This window comes from Zophobas morio, unplaced genomic scaffold (genome assembly GCF_036711695.1).
Source record: "Zophobas morio isolate AGI-343-1 ecotype UQ-CSIRO unplaced genomic scaffold, CSIRO_AGI_Zmor_V1 ptg000002l, whole genome shotgun sequence".
Classification (NCBI taxonomy): domain Eukaryota; kingdom Metazoa; phylum Arthropoda; class Insecta; order Coleoptera; family Tenebrionidae; genus Zophobas; species Zophobas morio.
Window position 1 is genome coordinate 11,105,158 of NW_026972107.1, and position 20,717 is coordinate 11,125,874.

At 32.3% G+C, this 20,717-nt stretch overlaps 1 protein-coding gene across 1 annotated transcript; it reads right to left on the reverse strand.

The window, feature by feature from the left end:
• Nucleotides 1-208: 208 nt before the first annotated feature.
• Nucleotides 209-8,383, reverse strand: LOC135143800 (fork head domain transcription factor slp2-like). The gene is made up of 2 exons (XM_064075749.1): nucleotides 7,914-8,383; nucleotides 209-1,009 (listed from the first exon to the last, which is right to left on the reverse strand). Exons 1-2 carry the CDS (start codon nucleotides 8,107-8,109, stop codon nucleotides 261-263), a joined length of 945 nt encoding a protein of 314 aa, XP_063931819.1. The 5' UTR covers nucleotides 8,110-8,383; the 3' UTR covers nucleotides 209-260.
• Between the last annotated feature and the right edge of the window lie 12,334 nt (nucleotides 8,384-20,717).

The window sequence follows — 20,717 nt, forward strand, 5'->3', positions numbered from 1 at the left end:
ATTTGTGTAACGATTTTAATTGCACCCTTAGTTTCAAAAATCCGTGACTGTCTTTGATCTTGTTTTTTACTATTTTCTGGTATTTTTTATACCGACGGTGAATATAAAAATTTTGACACTTTCAAAGCTCTAATAATACCACCCAACTGGTTAAATTTAATTTAGATATTTTTTTTATGTTCACCAAGGTTCAGGTCGCAAAATCAAATTTCACACTGACAACTTTATTTACAATTTGTACATTGATTCTGACTGCACTTTTAATTATTCCTAGTTATCACAGTGACAGGCTTGAGAAGGCCTTCCGCAGCAGCTGTCCCACTCTCCGACGAACTACTCCCACACCCATCTCCACTCTGATGTACCATCGGGATCGGTATCTGCAGCGGACACTGAATGGGTGCCCCAAGCCTCAAACTATTAATGTTGTTGTACATCTCCACCATCGACGACTGCCTCAGAAAGCTCGACGGAACCTCTAATCTCTCCAGATTAATTGGGTTTTGATGTAGCGTTGGCGGTTTGGGCATCAGAGACGCCTGCTGTAAATAGGGATTGTATCTCTGATACACCGACGCTGCCAGCATCGACGGATAAAAGTGTCCAAAAGGTGAGGCGAATGGTAGATTGGGATAGAACCCGCTGAGAGCGATGGTCCGTTTGAAAGCTGCTAATCGAGACCGCGAAGCGACTGTCGACCGACGGCGAAGCTTTCCGGTGGTGCCGCCGATGAAGACGTCCTCGGCTGAGGGGTCGAGCATCCAGTAGTTGCCCTTGCCTGGGTCGTCGTAATGACGGGGAACTTTGACGAAGCACTTATTTAAGCTGAGGTTGTGGCGAATGGAGTTTTGCCAACCCTGTTTGTTCTCGCGGTAATAAGGGAAGTGTCGAATGATGTGTTCGTAGATGCCGTTTAAAGTCAGGCGCTTTTCGGGGCTGTTTCTAATTGCCATCATTATTAAGGCGTTGTAGCTGTAAGGGGGTTTCTCGTTTTTCTTTTTTTCGGTTTCTGGAAAAAAGTGAAATGGGGTTAGATTCCTGGAGTGTGGGGTTGTGAGACTGGAAATGGCTATTATATAAGGGTTGTTTCAGCAATAAAATATTTTTTTGTAAGGGATTTTTTAATATACAGGGCGCTGGTCACGTAATAATAGCCATCTTACGAATTAAAATATCCATATACCCAAAGATGCCATATTATATCAATCAAACGAAAATAAAACAACAAGTTAATTTTCACAGTAACGCAACGTCACAAATTCACTCTTACGTGGTGGATCTGTGGACAAAACCCTCTCTGGGCTTATTATAATTTCTCTTGCGATATTTTCCTTAAAATTTGACAAAAAAGTATGATTTCAACAGATTTGATAAAGTCGGTAATTGGTAATTCTCACACTTTGAATTTTAAGTTTTGAATACAACTAAACTTTTTGTTAAAATTAGCTATGGTGTGATGACAACAGGTCAGGAATCAAGATCTGAGATATTTAATTGCTACAAACCAAGACAAAATTTGAGCAATCAAAGTCGATTCTTATGTTAGAGATCACATGAAGTCGCTGCAAAAATTGCATTGTTTTTCAAAATTTCTGCTCTAGTTGGTTATGGCACGTATGGCAGCAGTACAATTGAAACGGCTGACGTAAGCATCATGGCCATCTAGGGCAGAAATTTAAAAATCATCCGATATATTACAATATTAGTTTGACAAGAATATAGTGTATGTGTGTCCGATAATAAAAGCGGTCTTCTTTTTGCTGAAATTCTATAAACGGTGTTATTTTTAGCTTGAATGAGGAAGTTGAATTTAGTACACTGTGAATATTATGTAAGTATGTATGGCGTCAGCATCACGGCGTAAATCTATTTTGTAACGGATTTTGATAAATCATTAAATTACGATTACATTGATATAAAACACTTGTATATTTTGCATTTGTTTTAACAGTAAATAATATAAATTATCTAAGTAGTATAGGTAGCCCAACAAATCCCATTTAGGGTTGCCAACTATGGTATTTTGACCCAAAGAGGCACTAATTTATAAAAATGGGTCGAAATTTGCATAAGGGGGGTATACTTAGTCATCTTTTCACAACAAAACAGATGACTACGTATATAAGAAAAAATATATAAGCCCCGCCCACCCGCCCTATCTCAATCGTGATAATTTTTTTTTACCTGTCGTAAGTCGTGGGGCGGAGCTTAATTGCAAAATAATTGTTTTCCTACTAGAAATTGCTAAGAGCAACATATTCTTGAGAAATCGAGTAAAGTAAATTATATGTAGTAAAAAAAATGCCAAAAAATAAGAGCTACCCATCCGTCTCGATCTCAATCTGGGTTTAATTTTTAATATACATACATAGTATTTGTTGAATAACACTATGCTCAAAAACAAGTCTTGCATGGTAATTTCTTGTCGAGAAAAATAAGGATTTTGCAATTAAGCTTCGCCCTATTGGCTCACGACGAATAAAAAAACATCACAATTGAGACAGGGTGGGTGGGTGGGGCTTATATTGTTTTTTTTTAATATACGTGTAGTCATCTTTTGACAACAAACATTTAAAACAGATGACTACGTATATTAAAAAACAGGCATAATATAAATCGCCCACCCGCCCTATCTCAATCGTGATGATTTTTTTTTACCCGGCGTAAGTTGTGTAGAGGAGCTTAATTGCAAAATCCTTGTTTTTCTACGAGAAATTGCTATGTAAAACATGTTCTTGAGAAATCGGCTTTACAGAATTTGAATATCTCTATTCGTTTTCAAGATATAAGTCTGCGGAATTCTATGTGGGACACCCTGTATATTTTGAAAAAATCTTATGAATACTAATGCTGATACGAAGAAGGTATTCTCTACATCTCACTAAATGTTTTAATAAAATAATTTTAAAACCAAGAGAATACAAAATATGTGCCGTAAGTACCTATTTAATCAATGAAAATCATACAATAGTGTAGAATACTATACTCTTTGTAGCGATAGATTCAATTTTTTCAATTTTCCGCCTTCTTAAACAGGGTGAGTCACTACACCCTTTCCTCTATATCTCATTAATTATTTCTTATTAGAAAGACCAAAGTTGTATCATTTTTTGATGACTATATATATATACTAAAACTATTTTCAATTATATACAAAGTGTTCTGTTTTTAAGGTGTAAGATACAATTAGTTTGTTCAAAGCAAATACCCTATATATTTTTAATTAACCTCTTTGTAGACTGTACAACCGTAATTTACTTTCGAAGTTCCGATGCGACGTTGCCAAGTTATTGCAAAATTGTTGGAATTTTTCAGCAATGAAAGGGTTCACAAAAAAATCACAATAACGTTATTTTTCAAATGTGAGTTACAATAATTTGTGGAGAAATAATGTGTTTGTAATTTTTTTTTTAATGATTACCTACTCCTAGAATTTTCAAATATCGATATTTCGGTTTTTCAAATGAAACATTCTGTATTTTGTTATTTCATTCTTGTCTGTTTTTTGTTCTCTTCCCTCTTTCTTAAGTATTTTCTATTCTATAAGTATTTAAGAATGATAGTTATTACGATTTTTTACCTTTTGAGAGACACCTAGATATATTGAACGAAAGAGGACAAAAATCTCAAAAATAAAGATATACCTAATGAGAATTTTTTGTGAACTCTTGCTTTACTAAAAAAAATCAAAAAAGTCGAAAAAACCTATAATGTGTTTTTTTTTAATGATTACTCCTAGAATTTTCAAATATCGATATTTCGGTTTTTTTCAAATGAAACATTCTGTATTTTGTTATTTTATTCTTGTCTGTTTTTTGTTCTCTTCCCTCTTTCTTCGGTATTTTCTATTCTATAAGTATCTAAGACTAGTAGTTATTACGATTTTTTACCTTTTGAGAGACACCTAGACATATTGAACGAAAGAGGACAAAAATCTCAAAAATCAAGATATAATGAGAATTTTTTGTGAACTCTTGCTTTACTAGAAAAAATCAAAAAAGTCGAAAAAACCTAGAACGTCGCATTGAAATTTAAAAAATTAAATATGGTAATGAATGCTATGAAAAGCGTAGTAAAAATATCTAATATATAGGGTATTGTATTTCAGAACAATCTGTAAAGACAAAAATAATTTTGATGTATGCTACTCAAAGAGCCATACAACTTTAGTCTCTTAATTTTTGTTTTTGCCTCTAATAACAATAATTCATTTTCAGCTTCAAACTAGTTATTCTCAAAATTTTACTAGACAAATCTTGTCTAAAATGTTCAAAATAGTGTGCTTCTGTGAGTATAATTTATAAAAAATTCAGCTTTATTTTTAACTTGTAGGTTTTTAACACAAAATTCAAAATTTTACATTTTATTTTAGAAAGTAGAAAACAGTGTGCTCTGAAATTTTGTACACACTTTGAGGTTACCCTAAACATGATAAATCGCTAACAGATCTGGTTGTCTTTTCCAAAAACTTAGTGACGTCATTTCAAAAAGGCATTTTCATTAGAAATGTTCAGAATAGCACGCAATTATTTATACAGGTGTTCAAAAAAAATTACTGAATGAAACGGTTTATTTTAGTGGTTAAATCAAAAACGGTTAATTTGATGTACCTGAAATTTTGGGAACACATTTCTGTTGGTATTTAATAGTCACCGTGTCCTGTTTATCCAAACTGACATACCTATTTGTTCGTATTAAAAAGTTAAAACATTCTTCTGTGTCTGTACTTCAATAGTCCACCCTTATTTTTATTTTAATTTATCATAATCAACAATATGAATATTTTGATTTACTCATCAAAATTTTGAAATGAAGTCACAGTTAAATGTGGGTGAAGTATAGTTCTAGTTTTGAATTAGTGAATGTGGACCATGAGATATTTGACGGATTTTTCTATACACTACGGATTATGATAGCAATAAAAATTCTACCAGAAACTCCAGGGTGGAAGGAAAAGTAAAATTCTAGCTGCAGAAATAAACTGATTACACAACATTTCGTCAATATTCACTATTTCAGAAACCCAACTATAGATAAATAAAAAAACTGGCGCTTTCTGAAATTTTTTACAATGTTGAAAAATTAAAATTGGAAGAAGTTAAAAATAAAAACATCTTCAGTTTCTTTTTTTAACTCTATTTTGATTTTGGTTTTTTGTATTCTTAACTTTCGACATATGAATTGATATTTTCACCGATGGAGTATTTAATATCAAAGGAAATTAAACATTCAGTATATTTGACACTTATTTGACAAAATAAAAATAAATAAAAAAAAGACAAATTTTTGCACAATATAAAACATTAAAACAGCTTATATTTTGCCTCTGTTTTTCTTTTAAGATGGTGCATTTTTGTGGTGAAATATGGATTTTGCAATTATGCCCCGCCCCTCGGTCTGACAACGAATGAAAAATTCATCACAATTGAGATTGGGTGGGGCTTATTTTTTGGATTTTTATTCCTTAACATATACAGTTTCCTTTCAACAACACGTTATTTAAAAACATGTTTCACATAATAGTTTCGTGTAGAGAAATAAGCATTTTGCAATAAACTCCGCCCTTCGGCTCACAACGAATAACAACGTTATCACAATTGAGATGAGGGCAGGTGGGCGGGGTTTGTATTTTGTCTTTTTTTCTTAATATGTGTAGGTACTTTTCTTTTCACGACAAAAAACTGAAAAGATATTTAAAAGGGTAAATTTGTAGAGAAATGTATGGATAAAATTTACCATTTTAAACATGTTTTCAGTTTCTCACACTCAAGTGCAGGAGTATCTTACATGATAAAATTTAAGTAAGATTTACTGTTGTAAACTTCGGAGATGACGTCATCCCGTGGTTGGTGGGGATGATTAGACAAATTTTGGTTAGCGTTTTACCAACTTCACGATATTCCTAACACGCATATAAAATTTGATAGCAATCGGTCCAGTAGTTTCGGAAATTATCTATTTAATAAAGATCGACACAGACAGATAGACTGGCAGACAAACAGATAGACAGACGGCGGATAGATGGAAACGGGTGACCTATTTTTTTTGTAACCTAAGGATCATGAAACGTGGAGAAAATATGAAAGTAGCCATTCGTCAAATGGACTTTACTAAAATATTTCCTTATCTTACCTACTCTCAGGAAGTAAAAATTAAATTTGCAAAAACAAGTTTTATAATTTATGTAAGAAACGGGATTTGTTTAATAGTTGTGCTTCAGGGGCAAGAAAAATTTTATATAAACAATTTTAAATTTGTAAATTTTGTAAATATACATAAACACAAAGTTATTTCTATCCACATATTTGGTAAAATTAATTCAAAGGTAGTACTTTATTAGGAAGCAAAGGATCTAAAAGTCTGTTCTGAGGTATAAGTACTCGTTTTACTTCCGCTTTTAGAGAAAACGAAACACCTTTTTATTATCTTTTATTTAGGAAATAAATTTTAACAAAAAAATGTTTTTCGACAGTTGAATAATAATCAATTCTAGATAAGTATCGAAATTTAGTAAGACTGATCCTGTTTTCGTTCAAGAGTAGTCAAATTATGTGGCAACAGAGTTCTAAACAAGCCTTATAAAAAGAAATGTTCATTACATTTACACGAAAATTGTCGTTAAATAGTAAACTGCGTGTCAAAAGTTGGGAATATCGATGAAAAATATATTTATTGTTATTATTACTATTATTACAAAAATGAGCAGCTTTAAATTAAATTAATTAAAATATTCCTAATTTTCCGTTGCAAAGAATAATTTTCAGACCAGTTTTTCCATTTAATTCGATTCTGATAACTTTGTTTTTAACCAAAATCGTGCTGTTAAATGTAGACCAATTTTCAATTATTCATAATATTTAGAGGCATAGACAATAAGTACAAAAAATAATAATAAGTCGATTGATATTTGACAAGATAATTATTCCAATCAATTAAATCTTTAATTTTAGTAATTTATGCAGTCAGTGAAATGTCTTTTCAGTTTTGTTATCGATAGTATCAATGTGACACCCCAACAGTCTTCCTGATTTTTTTACGGTAGAGATCTAAGAGTGGAATTAATATGAACATTAGAACATAATATACAGAATCAAATTTAAAACAAAAGTTAAAAAAAAAACACGAATTTTTGTACGTATTTTCTTGGCAAAAGCCGTATTGATCTTAAAGTTATGTTTAAGTTAATATTATAAGTAATTCATTAAAATTTAAATTAACCGTCGAAGTAGGATGTGAAATATACTAGTGCGACGCTTAATGTGTCCAATTATCAAGTTTTGAAAAATATCGGTAAATTGTAATTTAATATAATTATTATTTAAATCGTTATTTCGTGTTACTGATTTTATCTCGCTAATATTTTAACAATATTTTAAAAGTCACGTTTGCATAATATACGATAATTTAGTTAAAACAACACAAAATTATCACTAACTTTATTCATTATTTTAAGTCTGGTACACGTTGCTTAAAAAAGCAATTATAATTTTTTTGGAACCTCTTTAAACATTCACAAGTTTATAATCCATAACAATAGGTATACACCGTTAAACTACCGTATTCTTTGTCGAAAACTGAACACAGTTAAGCATGTTACTACGATTAATTTTTAATTGCCCATCAGCGATCCATAGCCGGTCAATACTAAAGCTAAACTTAGACCGTCCACCTGCACTAACATTCATTCAGCACTGCGATGAATAAAATCAGTCACTACGAAAGTGAATTATTAACATGCACTTTAAAAATTCAACCACTTCGTCTCAGTGCTAAAATACGTAAAGTATAATCCATAAATTATGGACTGTCGCTACCACGAACCGACCATCATAGTTATTAAAACTTAGCCACCTGAATAAAACTTAGTTTCCAGTATTTAATTACCCTTATTCGGGCGAGTTCTAAATACTCACCCTCGTTCGCTTCTTTGTCTTCGGCGGACTTCTGGGAGCAGTCCAGAGGTGGCGTATCGCTCCCAGTGACGTCCAAATCCGACTCACAATCACTGTCTTCATGCTCACAAGCTTCAGCGATGCTTTTGTCACAATCAGTTGCACTTTTAGCCAAAATAGAGTTAATAGTGAACGATTTGATGGGTTTGTGAGCCATAACAAGTTTGAGGAGCGAGCGCTTATCGTCCTAATTCACCATATTTATTTACATGTTTAATCATATTAACTTAAGAGCGATTCACATGGTATGGGTGCTGGTGCAGTGTGGCCGTTAACTGGCATGGTAGATAATCCTTAGTAACTGTTCTTCATTTATTCAGGGTGGGCTTATATAAAGTTAAGGCTACGCCTCTCTCGTGTTTTGTGTTGTTTCCTGACCAATAGAACGAAGATTGGAGCGACCTGTTGGCCAGCCTACGAACTCATTTTCAAGCGTTGTGTGTGAATGTGTTGCCAATACACTGGGTGTGGTTACTGTGGCAGATGTTTACTGAAGTAATTTAGGTGTTACAGGGCAAACATTAGTCGCTGGGCGAATCTGGAGCGGTGGAACGGTGTGTGGGCATTGATTCTTGACAGAATGGCCTCAGGAGTGTTTTATTTTGAATATATACATACAACTAGGGTGCAGCAAGTCTGAAATGTTTAATTAAATTCGTTAAATAGTGTTATATTGTTTGACCACAATTTACAGATTTTTATGGAAATGATTACAAATTTAATTTCTCTATAATTAAAAATTAACGATAGATTACTTACTGCAGTGGCAAAAAAAAAAAACTTGTCAGAAGTACCTATGTAAACATTGGAGTTTTCATAACGATCGGTCGTAGCACAAACATGGTGTGTTCGGTTCAGTTACAGCAGAAAACTGCTTTTATCAAATATGTTTTGTTACTGTGAAATTTTTGTTGCCGTTTCATGTTTTTGTTAAAATTCAGTTTTTTAATTTTATCGCACTTTTTTGGCATAAAAACATTCACTGTTGTGTAGGTAAAAAAATCTAATGAATTTAGATAGTACTTTCCCGGACCCTTGAAGCGTGACCAATATACCGTACATGTCAGATATTATAATTTTGTAAAGATTTTATATCAGGAAATTTTATGAGAAGACCAAGCAGTTTTTTTCACAACACCTATTGTGCAAGTCATCTTAAATTCATTTTAATAATCAAAACGTTGCTGCATCCTCTACGATATTTTTTAGCTTACTATCTGAGTGGTCTCAATTTTATTTAGGTTCAAAATTGAAATTACTAAAGTATGTAGTTATTATTTTGGAAAAACTTACTTATTTGTTGCATTAAGCTTCAACCATTAACATTTCGAATAGATATTCCATTTTCGTCTCAATTTCAAAAAAATCTGTGTCCTTATTATCGTTTTCAGAACAATATTTCAGACTCGCTTTTGTTTTTCCCATTGTTTTCTTTATTCTTGTGCTGAATTGTTAAAAAAGTTGAAATTTAATCGGAATGAAAGTGTCATTTTAAATTTAAAATGTTTGGTTTTAGACATCAGAAGTTTCAGTAGAGAAATTCTGTATGAAGAATCTACAGCTGGTGCTGCCATCGCGCATTTTAAATCCGTACTAGTAAATTCAGTGAATTTTTAGTATTAAACGAAAATTTTGCTAGATAATAAATTTAGCTGTATTACTTATTATATTACTAGTCTCAATTTTGCTCAGTTTTCCATGTATTTATCGTAATTTAATGTATAGTGAACCAAGAGCTATAAGGTTATATGGCCATCATAAAATCATCCCATTGTGTCGAAGTTAAGTTGTTTACAATAGAAAAGGTTTTAGGGTCGTTAATAACGTGTCCACTGCAGCTCGACCGGCTCTTGTGGTTTCGTTCAGGGGCGGCTTTCACTAAATATGAAAATCCACCACTCCACTATTTCTTTACTACCTGCAGCCGCTGAGGGTTCCGAAATAACCACTCGCTTTGAAAGCCGGCCCTGTTAAATATGAGCAAGAAATGTTCAGAAGATGATTTATTGCCAACCGGTAAGCTTAGTGCGAACCACACAAAGGGGGTATTTATTTGCGGTCAACTACTTTTATGATGGCCATATAATCTTATAGCTCTTGGTTCACTATACCTAAGTATATTTAGGTAATACTAGGGACTCAATTTGGCCAACAGTGAATATGTGTGAAAAATATTTTTCTCTCTATAGTCACAATAGTCTTATAAATATCTAACTATTTTAAATATAGCATTGTTGTTAATTTTGAAAAATTCTAGCTAAAAAGGGTTAACGTCGGCACATGACTTCTATTGGACTGATTCAAGCAGGGTTTTTATGTATAAGCAAAATAAAAATTAGGGTTTCTTATACTAGTTAAAGTAGGTATAAACAATAAATGTATTTAAATATTTTTTTTACAATATCTTTTCTAGGCATATCTTCCCATAGAGTGTGCGTTAAACAGGTATGCCACAGATAAGAGAAATATAATTCAAACTTTTTTTTTAATGACAACAATTTTTTTTGTTAATAGATATGAGCTCATTACAACTGGTTAAAGTTCTTTGGTTGAACGTAATTCATCACATGTTTAATCTGGACAGACGGCAGACGACAAATTGACAGACTGACAAGAATATTTACAGGATATTACCAAAATATCTCTAAAATTTGACAACGATCAGTCCAGTAGTTCCGGAGATTATTTGTCTAATAAAAGTTGAAACAGATGACGATGATAGACACGACAGATAGACGGAAAACGGGAAACCTATTGTTTTGTATTGTAGGAGTCAAGACACATCGGATGGACTCCATTACTTTTACTGGAAGAAAAAAAGTGCCATTTATTGGAAAAACTACAGCTTTAAACTTGAAAAATAACACAGTAAAAGAAACTTAAAATGAAAATTTAACTAAGTATAATATAGGAAATTCCTATATAAAACTGAAATTTCACTATAAATGATGAGTTAACGTGAAAAAACACTTTTATTAAAAACAAAGAATGGATTCTGCCGCTCGCATCAGATTTCTTAAGAAAATCATGATAACGTTTTGAAAAAAATCGTTGTTTGGTTAATTATTTAAATAAATAATAAAATTTGGGCTTTAACCTAATACTTAGGTATAGGGTGATTAAAAAATGGCACATTAATTAAACGCTGCATTATTTTAAGAGGAGTCGCTACCTTTGGCTCTTATGTCAACATATTTTCAGAATGTAATATCTCCAATATTAACATACTTACCTATTGTTATGAAATTTTATGTGTATCTAACTTAAAACTTGTAGGTTTTTTTAACAGTTTACTATCATAAATTTCTTAAATTTTGTTGAAATTTTGGCATCACGTATTTTAATAAAACCAACATTTCAATTATTTACAAACATTTTGGAGGGCGGTTTTCAGCAGTGTTTTCAGCTTGCAAAACTTTAAAAATAATCGATCGATATATCTGGTACGATTTCTGGAGTTTTGTAAGCTGAAAACTGTGTTGAAAACCGTGTTCCGAAATTTCCTTAAATAATTGAGATACTGATTTTTAAATATGCGTTATGTAAATGCAAAAATTTCACCAAAATAAAAACAAAAAGTATGATCACAAACTGTTTTTGACAAAACTTGCGTTATAAAAAGAAAGTTGTGGACAACTTATATTTAAAATTTCGCAACCATAATTAATAATGGAGACAGCACATTCTGAAAATGTACCGAAAATTCCTTGCAGACGACTGGCCTTAAGAACAATCATTAAAAAATGTCTTAGTCAATTTGACATTCATTTACAAAATCAAAATATCGGTCTAGATAGATAGATGGGTCAGTTGAATGCCGCTGTCAAAAAAATTTGCAAGTTGTAGTCTCAAAGGAAAGTTGCCCGGAAACTAGCTGAGATGTCAGGGTCAGTTGCGCGCTGCAGTCAGAAAGATTATATTATAAGCAGTTATTGTCTGTTCTAATAGTTTACGTAGGCGTTATTCATTGTAAAATAAATAATTACTAGAAGAAATAGGTAACTCATACTTTCCGAGACACAATTGCACTGTTTACAAAAGTGTTCGTATTAACTAAATTACTAATATCCAATATACAGGGTGAATCACTAGTCGCACGGTCCTCGATAACTCTTTAATTAATAGAGATAGAAAAAAAACGCCACTAAAATTGTGCGGCTATACAGAGTATTTTGTTTTCGAACCATAGCCGACAACTCGAAATATCGTAATTTTTAAAAATTTCAAAAAATTAGAATTTCACTCCGAATATTTGCTCCGCTATATTTTTGGAAGCAGAACGTCCAGTAAATGGTACATTTTTGCAAGAAAATATGGATTTTGCAATTATGGGGCGGAGCCTAATTGCAAAATCGATATTTCCTTACACAAATTTTCCGTTTTAAACACGTTTTTCTTTCAAGAAAGAAGTCCTACGCATATTAAAACAAAGAGACAAAATGTAAGCCCGCCCACGCGCCCTGTCTCAATTGTAATGATTTTTTTATTCGCCGTGAACCAAAGAGGCGGAGCTTAACTGCAAAATACTTATTTCTTTACAAGAAATTCAAAACATGCTTTTGACTATCGTGTTGTTCAAAGAATAGTACGTACATTTAGAAAAAAAAAGGCAAAATATTAACCCCGCGCACCCAGCCCATCTCTATTGTGATGATGGATTTTATTGTTAGAAACTTAAAACACGTTTCAAATGGTAAATTTTTGCAAAGAAATATGTCTGCTAACGAATGACAATTTCTTTTTTATTTAGATCAGGGCAGGTATGGGTTGAGCTTAATCTTTGGCTTTACTTTTTTCTTAATATACTTACATAATATTCTTTGAATAACCTGATATTCAAAAACATATTTTTAATTTCTCGTAGAGAAATAAAGATTTTGCATTTAAGCTCCACCCCACTGGCTCATGACGAATAAAAAAAATCATCACAATTGAGATAGGGTAGGTGGGCGGGGCCTGTATTTTGTATTTTTTTTTTTTCTCTTATATACATAGCCATTTTTTCACAACAAGAAACTTAAAACATGGTTAAAATGGTGCATTTTTGCAAGAAAATATGGATGCAATTATGGGGCGGAGCCCAATTGCAAAATTGATATTTCCTTACACAAGTTTTAAACATATTTTTCTTTCATGTTGTTGAAAGAAGTCCTAAACATATTACAACAAAAAGACAAAATGTAAGCCCGCCCACCCGCCCGATCTCAATTGTAATGATTTTTTTATTCGCCGTGAACCAAAGGGGCGGAGCTTAACTGCAAAATATGTACTTTTTTCTTTACAAGAAATTAAAAACATATTTTTGAGTATCGTCTTGTTAAAAAAATAGTATACTCAAAAACATGTCTTACATGGTAATTTCTTGTAGAGAATTAATAAGGATTTTGCAATTAAATTCCGCTCCTTTGGCTCTCGACGATTAAAAAAAATTGTCACAATTGAGATACGGCGGGTGGGCGGGGCTTATATTTTGCCTTTTTTCTTAATATACGTAGTCGTCTTTTCAGAACAAGAAACTTAAAACATGTGTAAAATGATAAATTCTTCTACACAGATACGCCCCTCGATCTGACAACGAATGAAAAATTCGTCACCTACTGGAATTTTTTGAGAATTTTTAGAGAATTTTTAGACGACCTTTTCAAAAATGAAATTTTCCACTATATATACAATTATGTAGCTATATATATCTATATAATGCAAATTTCGACCCATTTTCAACGATTTTCGAAATTTAACTATAAATGCATTTTCTTGTAGATTTCGGGACGCAGAAGTCAATTCCGGCCTCATTTCTTCGAGAACTACAACCGTTTTTCCAAAATATGATATTATATATGGTCGTCGAGGAACTGTACAACTTTCGTCTTAGATTTTTTCTAATTCTAGTAATTAATGAGATATATATTAAGTACAATAAGCTGCTATCAGTAACACCGAAGACTTGGAAAATAATTATTCGAACTTTTTCGTTCCTGTGGTGCCAAACTTACCTATTACGAAACTGATAAAACTGTAATGTAGCCGGGTAAAAGTACTGTGCCGATTTCTTCTTATGAGGTAGGTACTTCTTCTAAGTAATAATAACTCTTTTATTTCCTATTTACGTGCAAGTAAGTGTCCTATGACCCCTATGATTTTTGGGAATAAGATCAGCCACATTGGGTAAACTGACCACCGCGCGCAAGTGACCAATACTCGTCGGATTCATTCTGAATAACGTTTAGGATTTTTGCAATACTGACACTTCCAACATTATTTTAAATAACGAAAGCCTGATCGATTTTATGTACTTAACTTAAGCAGTGGATTAAAATATTGTCAAATATCTAAAAGAAAAATTAATCTTTCGCAGCCTATTTTCTATATTTAGGCTCAAAGATTTTGGAAATGATTTTTATTTGCTCAAAAAATAGTCTGGAACAACGTATCATAGAATTAGTATGTCATTTTTTAATCATCCTGTATGTAACAAAAATGAATTTTTCACTATGTTCTTCGTGTTGACATAAATACATATGTCTAAAATACAGACATATTATTTTTTATTATCATATCTTTCCCATTAGAGTTCGAACTTCAGAAAAACAATAAAGTTAAATTTAAAATGTCCATGACTGATTTGACCTGAACACACAATAAACTGCAAATTTGTTCTTTCTGTTTCACAAAGTTACATATAAAAAAATTAAAAGATTTTGTGTTAATAATATGAATTCTGAACCAAAGAATAAAATTTTGCAAAATCTGGAACTCACCTACACAAGATCAAAACAGCATCAATTTCTATGTTTTCTCAACACCCCTGGTACATTTTCATTTTCACCAACCAACTTAATAAAGTTACGAGTAACCATCGAATTAAAATTAATCGTAATAAGTATGCATTACCAACTTTCATACTTGTTCTCTTAGACGAGAATGTTAATAACAACTTGGAAAACTACCCAGACACACATTATAATTAGGACCTATTTCAACTTTTATAAACCTGACAACTAAGCTGCTCGAGCACACCTACATCCAGTAAATTGTAGTAAAAAGGTGTCGCGCAGCTCTCTCAAAATGACGATTATGGATTATTTACCATTTTCTGTGGGTTTCATGAAAGGCACTGGATTATTACCCAGCAGCAGCCTTTTGCGAAAATTGATCTCCATCATAGTTTTTCTCCCAACAACGATAATCCTAAACGTGTTGATCATCGTCAACTTTAGTCACACTAAAGGAGAAATTTTGGCAACGGCTGAAGCTTTCGAATCTTTATCAACTTACTCACAGGTAATTACAAAGTGGCGATAAATTCATTTAACATAATTTTGTTGTAGTTGACTGTCAGAAAACTCATATTTCTCTTCCACGGTTCATTAATCGAGGAGATAATAACAGACTGTCAGCATGAATGGAAGTACGACTTATTTGGACCAGAAATCGAAGCCGAACTTAGAAAGAAAGTCCAGTTTGGAATTAATATCACGAAATTATTTTCTGTGTCTGGTTTCACAACTATTTGTCTAATGGGCGCTACAGCCCTTGTGGATAGTTCAAAACCTGTACCTTTGATGGTTTGGGTTCCAGACATCAAATGGGCAACAGAAACTATTTTTGTTGGCGAAATGGTGATTCTGTTAGAAACGTTGTACTATGTGATGGGGTCAGACAGTTTTTATTTACTGATGGGTGCAAATCTTCAAGTCCAGCTCAGGTTAATTGCTGAAACAGTGAAGTCGATTCGATTTGGGACAGACGATGACCAGGAATGTTTGAACAAATTAGCAGAATGTGTTAAACACCATAGATGGATTTTGAGGTTGTCAGTCAAAATTGTGGTAACTAAACTTTACGTTAATGAATTTTTCCATAGATTACACAGAAAGTTGAACAGAGTGTTTTCGGAATATTTTATCGTGCAATATACTATCACGGTGTCTACGGTTGCTATTCAAATATATCTTACCCTCTATAGGTAAAGTAGCAAATTAAGTTGACTAAATTTTCTAAAACTGTTTTTAGTTCTCCAAGTTTTGAAGCTATTATTAAAAGTGTGGTGTATTTCATTTCGGTGATGTTCCAAGTGGCTCTTTATTTCATCCCGGCAAGCAATATAGAGATTGAGGTGAGTCAATTCAGGTCAGGTCAGGTCAGGTCATTAATATTAATTTAATTTGAAACAGGCTGAGAATTTTTCGCTCGACCTGTATTTTGCCAACTGGGAGGCAAATACGAATATGAAAGTAAACAAACACATTCTTTTTATGTTGATGGAATCTCAAAAACCTTTAGATACGTTGGGGGCTGGAATGTTGCACATCAGTAGACCGATGTACCTTGGTGTAAGTTTCTGATATTGTTCTGATGACTCTTTAAATTTCGACGTTTGTAGATTGTTCGTTTGGGATTTACAATAGCAACTATAATAGGAGGTCTGAAATAAACTCGATGACTAAAAACCAAATTTAAACTGTTACGAAACTTTGAACACCGCTGCAATACCTAATCTTAGCAATCGCTTTTGTTTATGTTATGTAATGCCACTTTCTTGGTGTAATTTTAATGCAATAAATGATGACAGAAAATAATGAATTTTTAATGCAACTAATAACTTAAAATAAAATAATATGTTACAGAAGACACCTTGTACATCTAGTATCGTGTTAGAATATTCATAACATGAATAATAAACTTTGTTAAATTTTTTATAAGTTGTGGGAAATGTGTGCTTGACTTTTAATGCTCCTATCTCATCTATTATGAAAATGTTAACCACTACTCTTAACAGATACTTACCCTTAGAATAATATAATTGAAGGTTTTACTTGGTTTGAGGCAGTTTAAGTCAACGATTAGACAGAGTCTCTTCGAAGATGACTACCATGGACTATTTACCCTTTTCAGTACAATACATAAAAGGAACTGGTTTACTTCCAAGCAGCAACTTCATACGAAAATTCATTGCTCTCAGCGTTCTTTTACCAATAACTCTGCTTTTGAACTTTATGATAATTTTCAACTTCGGAAAATCAAAAGGTGACATATTGTTCGTGGCAGAAGCTTTTGAATCGCTGTCGACGTACGGTCAGGTAGATAAAAAAATAAAATAAAAACAACAAACATCCTTTAAATTTTTTAAGTTAACCGTCAGGAAATTTATGTTTATTGTGCACGGACGCCTGATAGAAGAGATCATAGAAGACTGCAAACGCCAATGGCCGTACGATATTTTTGGACCCGTGATGGAAAAACAGCTTCGAAATAAAATGGACTTTTGCTTAAAAATTACCAAAGCTTTGGCTTTTTGCTCCACAGGCACTATCACCCTCATGTGTGTGACTGCCTTCTTTGATAACACAAAGTCAGTACCTTTGATTTGTTGGATCCCTGATTTTAAATGGTCAACGGAAATTGTTTTTATTTCTGAAGTGTTAATTCTATTTGAGACTTTGTACTTCGTGGTGGCGTCTGACAGTTTCTACCTTTTGGTGGGTATGGATTTGCAAGTACAATTTAAATTAATGGTCAAACTGTTAAAATCCATTCATTTTGGAGTCGAAGAAGATGCAAAGTGTCTACGAAAGTTGACACAATGTGTGCAACATCACAGATGGTTGCTGAGGTATTAAAATTTTGGTGACGTTTTGAAATTACGTTGTGAGTGTTTTAGATTCCACAGAAAACTGAATCGAATGTTTTCTGAATATTTTATTGTACAATACATGATTACAGTTACTGCTGTTGCTATACAGGGTTATCTTCTTTTATACAGGTCAGATACTTTTTTATTTTTTGTTAAAAGTAAAAATATGAATGTGTTTCTTAGGTCGTTAACTTTTGATGCTCTTTTAAAAGGTGTGGTGTACATTTTTACAGTGATGTTTCAAGTGGCTTTATATTTTATTCCTGCAAGTAATATAGCACTAGAGGTAGTACAAAAATAGTGACAAGTAGCTGACGTATTATTTGTTTTTGTTTTCAGGCTGAAAATTTTTCAATGGAACTTTATCTAGCAAAATGGGAAGCAAGTAAAAGTTCCAAAGTTAACAAACAAGTTCTTTTCATGATAATGAATTCTCAGGAGTCCTTAAATATGGTAGGAGCAGGAATGTTACACATCGATAGACCACAATATTTAACAGTAAATTTACTATGTTTGTTTAAATAATAAATTTAATTATGGTATTTTAGATACTTCGTTTGGGATTTACGATTGCCACTATACTGGGTGGCCTTAAATAATGTAAATAAATACCTCACTACTGCGCATGAGTTTCCTTAAATACAAAAATCTAAATGACTTAAAACTGTAAATTTTAATTAAATGATCAAACATTTTACATCTTTACATAACTACCGAAGATATTTACAACCTTTATTTGTTTTAGAAACGCCATCTGTCAAATTTTTAAGTTACTATATTGAACTCAGAAAAATCAACTCAGGTAAATACAATGATATATAGATTAATTTAATTACGATCTCTTTGTAAAAAGTAAGTAGTTTAAGTTCAAAAAACAAATCGTCTAAAAAATGTGTATCCCCCAATTCCCATAAAATTTTATAGTTCTCGTAGAGGTATATTTAAAATATTGGTCTAATGTTATTTCGACAGAACTTTCCTCACCCCTGAAATACAGTAAAACAAACCCAACTTTTTAGAAAAATTATAAAATTTGACTATGCGAATTTTATTTTTTTTATGAGAATCCTTATAAGCTAAAATGTATGTAACGTTAAAATAAATATATATAAAGAAGCTAAATAACAGTATTGTATTCCCAAATTTTCGTGAAAATGGTGTGAACCGTTCCCCATTTCAGTAAAATAAATTTACTCATTCCTTAATTTTTGTGAGCCACCCTGTATAAGAAATTTAAAAAGTTTTAATGCAATGATAAATCACAAGTACCATATTTTGCACATTTTGGATAGGATTTATTCCGCAAAATTTTTAGATGACGTCATTAATTTTTTGAGGGGGGATTAATAGATATTCGGCTGGCAGTTCCTGATTTAATCAATAAAACAAACTGACTCTTTCATTAATTTTTAAACTATGAATGCGTTGGTAAACCACAAGTGTGCAGTCATAATATTTTACATATTTCAGAGATGATTTATTCGGCAAAATTTTGAGATGACGTCATCAATTTTTTGGGAGGGGATAAACGAATAAATTTGGTCAACGATTTACCGCGATTACGATAACCTTATTTTATAAAATTACAAAAAATATATATAATTATAAATTTGGGAGATGACGTCATTCCATTGGGGGTGGAATGATTAGCCAACTTTTAGTTAGAATTTGACCATCTACATGATATTCCTAATATACATACAAAATAGTTTCGGAGATTACATGTTTAATAAAAAGGGATCCAGATACCAGACAGACAGAGAGACAGACATATAGACGGAAACGGGACACCACTTTTTTCGTATTCTAGAGGTCATGTAACGTCCAGAAAACATGAAATTAGTAAGTGGCCCGATGGACTCGATTACTATACTTCCTTACGCTCGGGAAATACAAAGCTGAAATTTTGATACATAAGTTCTTATTCTCAGTTTTAAAATAACAAGCGATCAAATAAAAAACACCTCTAGTTACTTCTCGATGCTCTAATGTTTTCTGAACGTATGTCGTAGCTATAGTCGTAACAATAATTTGAGGTTAGATCGATAATTCCAATACTGACAGATGCAATGATAGAAGTGATGGAACGAGTTTGACAATGACAGATGTGGAATGTACAATGTTAGCTACGCCATATGCTCAAAAAACATTTGCGCATCGAGTAGTAACTAGAGGTGTTTTATTCCTGAATGTTTTAATTTTCGGGCTAAAGAACGACAGTTTTTTTCTGAATGTTTTATTCTAGTGTGTTATATCAACGATTTTTACCACCATTTAAATTTATATCAAGAAAGCAATAAAAACACGATCAGAGGGAGTTATGGGTTTTTTAAGTTTGTTTTTGATTGTTTCATTTTAAACTCAAAGTTTCAAATTGAGATAAACTGACAAGACAAAAGTTCTGTCAAAAATAAATATTCAAAAATCCGTAACTATATTTATTATTATTTATAGAAACATTCGGCTTAAAAGGCTCTCTGATTTTCTGTGTATCATGTCTCCCAAGTTCCATTATTTTCCTCATTTAGTAACATTGAAGCAAAAGCAAAAAAATGGTCTGAGGTTATTTGTCAGAACTTCCATCGCACCTAAAATACAATACAACATATCGACTTTTTTCGAAAAATTACAAAATATAATTTTTAGAACATTATTTTCTAATGTTAAACCATACAAGTTAAAATAAATGTTTGTCTGTAGTGTCAATACAAAGGTAAAGAAGGAAGCTATGTGTATGCTTACAGTGAGCTTTTCCATTACAAAATTTTGTGATGACGTCATCAACATTTTACCAAGGACGCTTTTTAAACGACAAAATAAATTTCCACGTTCACTAAATTTTTTTAGGTCACCCCCCTGTAAGCAATTCTAAAAAATATGTACCAGACATATTGACTCCTAGTACTTTGTACACTTCAGATAGGAATAACTTTGAGATGACGTCATCAATTTTCTCAAAGGGGATAAATGAATAGATTTTTATTAACGATTTACAGTTACAAACTTAAATTGTATGACTACAGGGAATTCATAAACTGTACGTGTTTATAATTTAAATAGTATCCGCAATGCAAAATTTTGAGGTGACCAGATCACGTTGTTGGTGGGAATGATAACACGAATTTTTAATT

What these genes read in the sequence shown, in the direction of transcription:
- LOC135143800 (XM_064075749.1), bottom strand. Translation starts at nt 8,109, where the DNA reads ATGGCTCACAAACCCATCAAATCGTTCACTATTAACTCTATTTTGGCT. An exon ending in AGACAAAGAAGCGAACGAGG is followed by an intron (nt 1,010 to 7,913) that starts GTGAGTATTTAG and finishes ACTTTTTTCCAG; the next exon opens with AAACCGAAAAAAAGAAAAAC.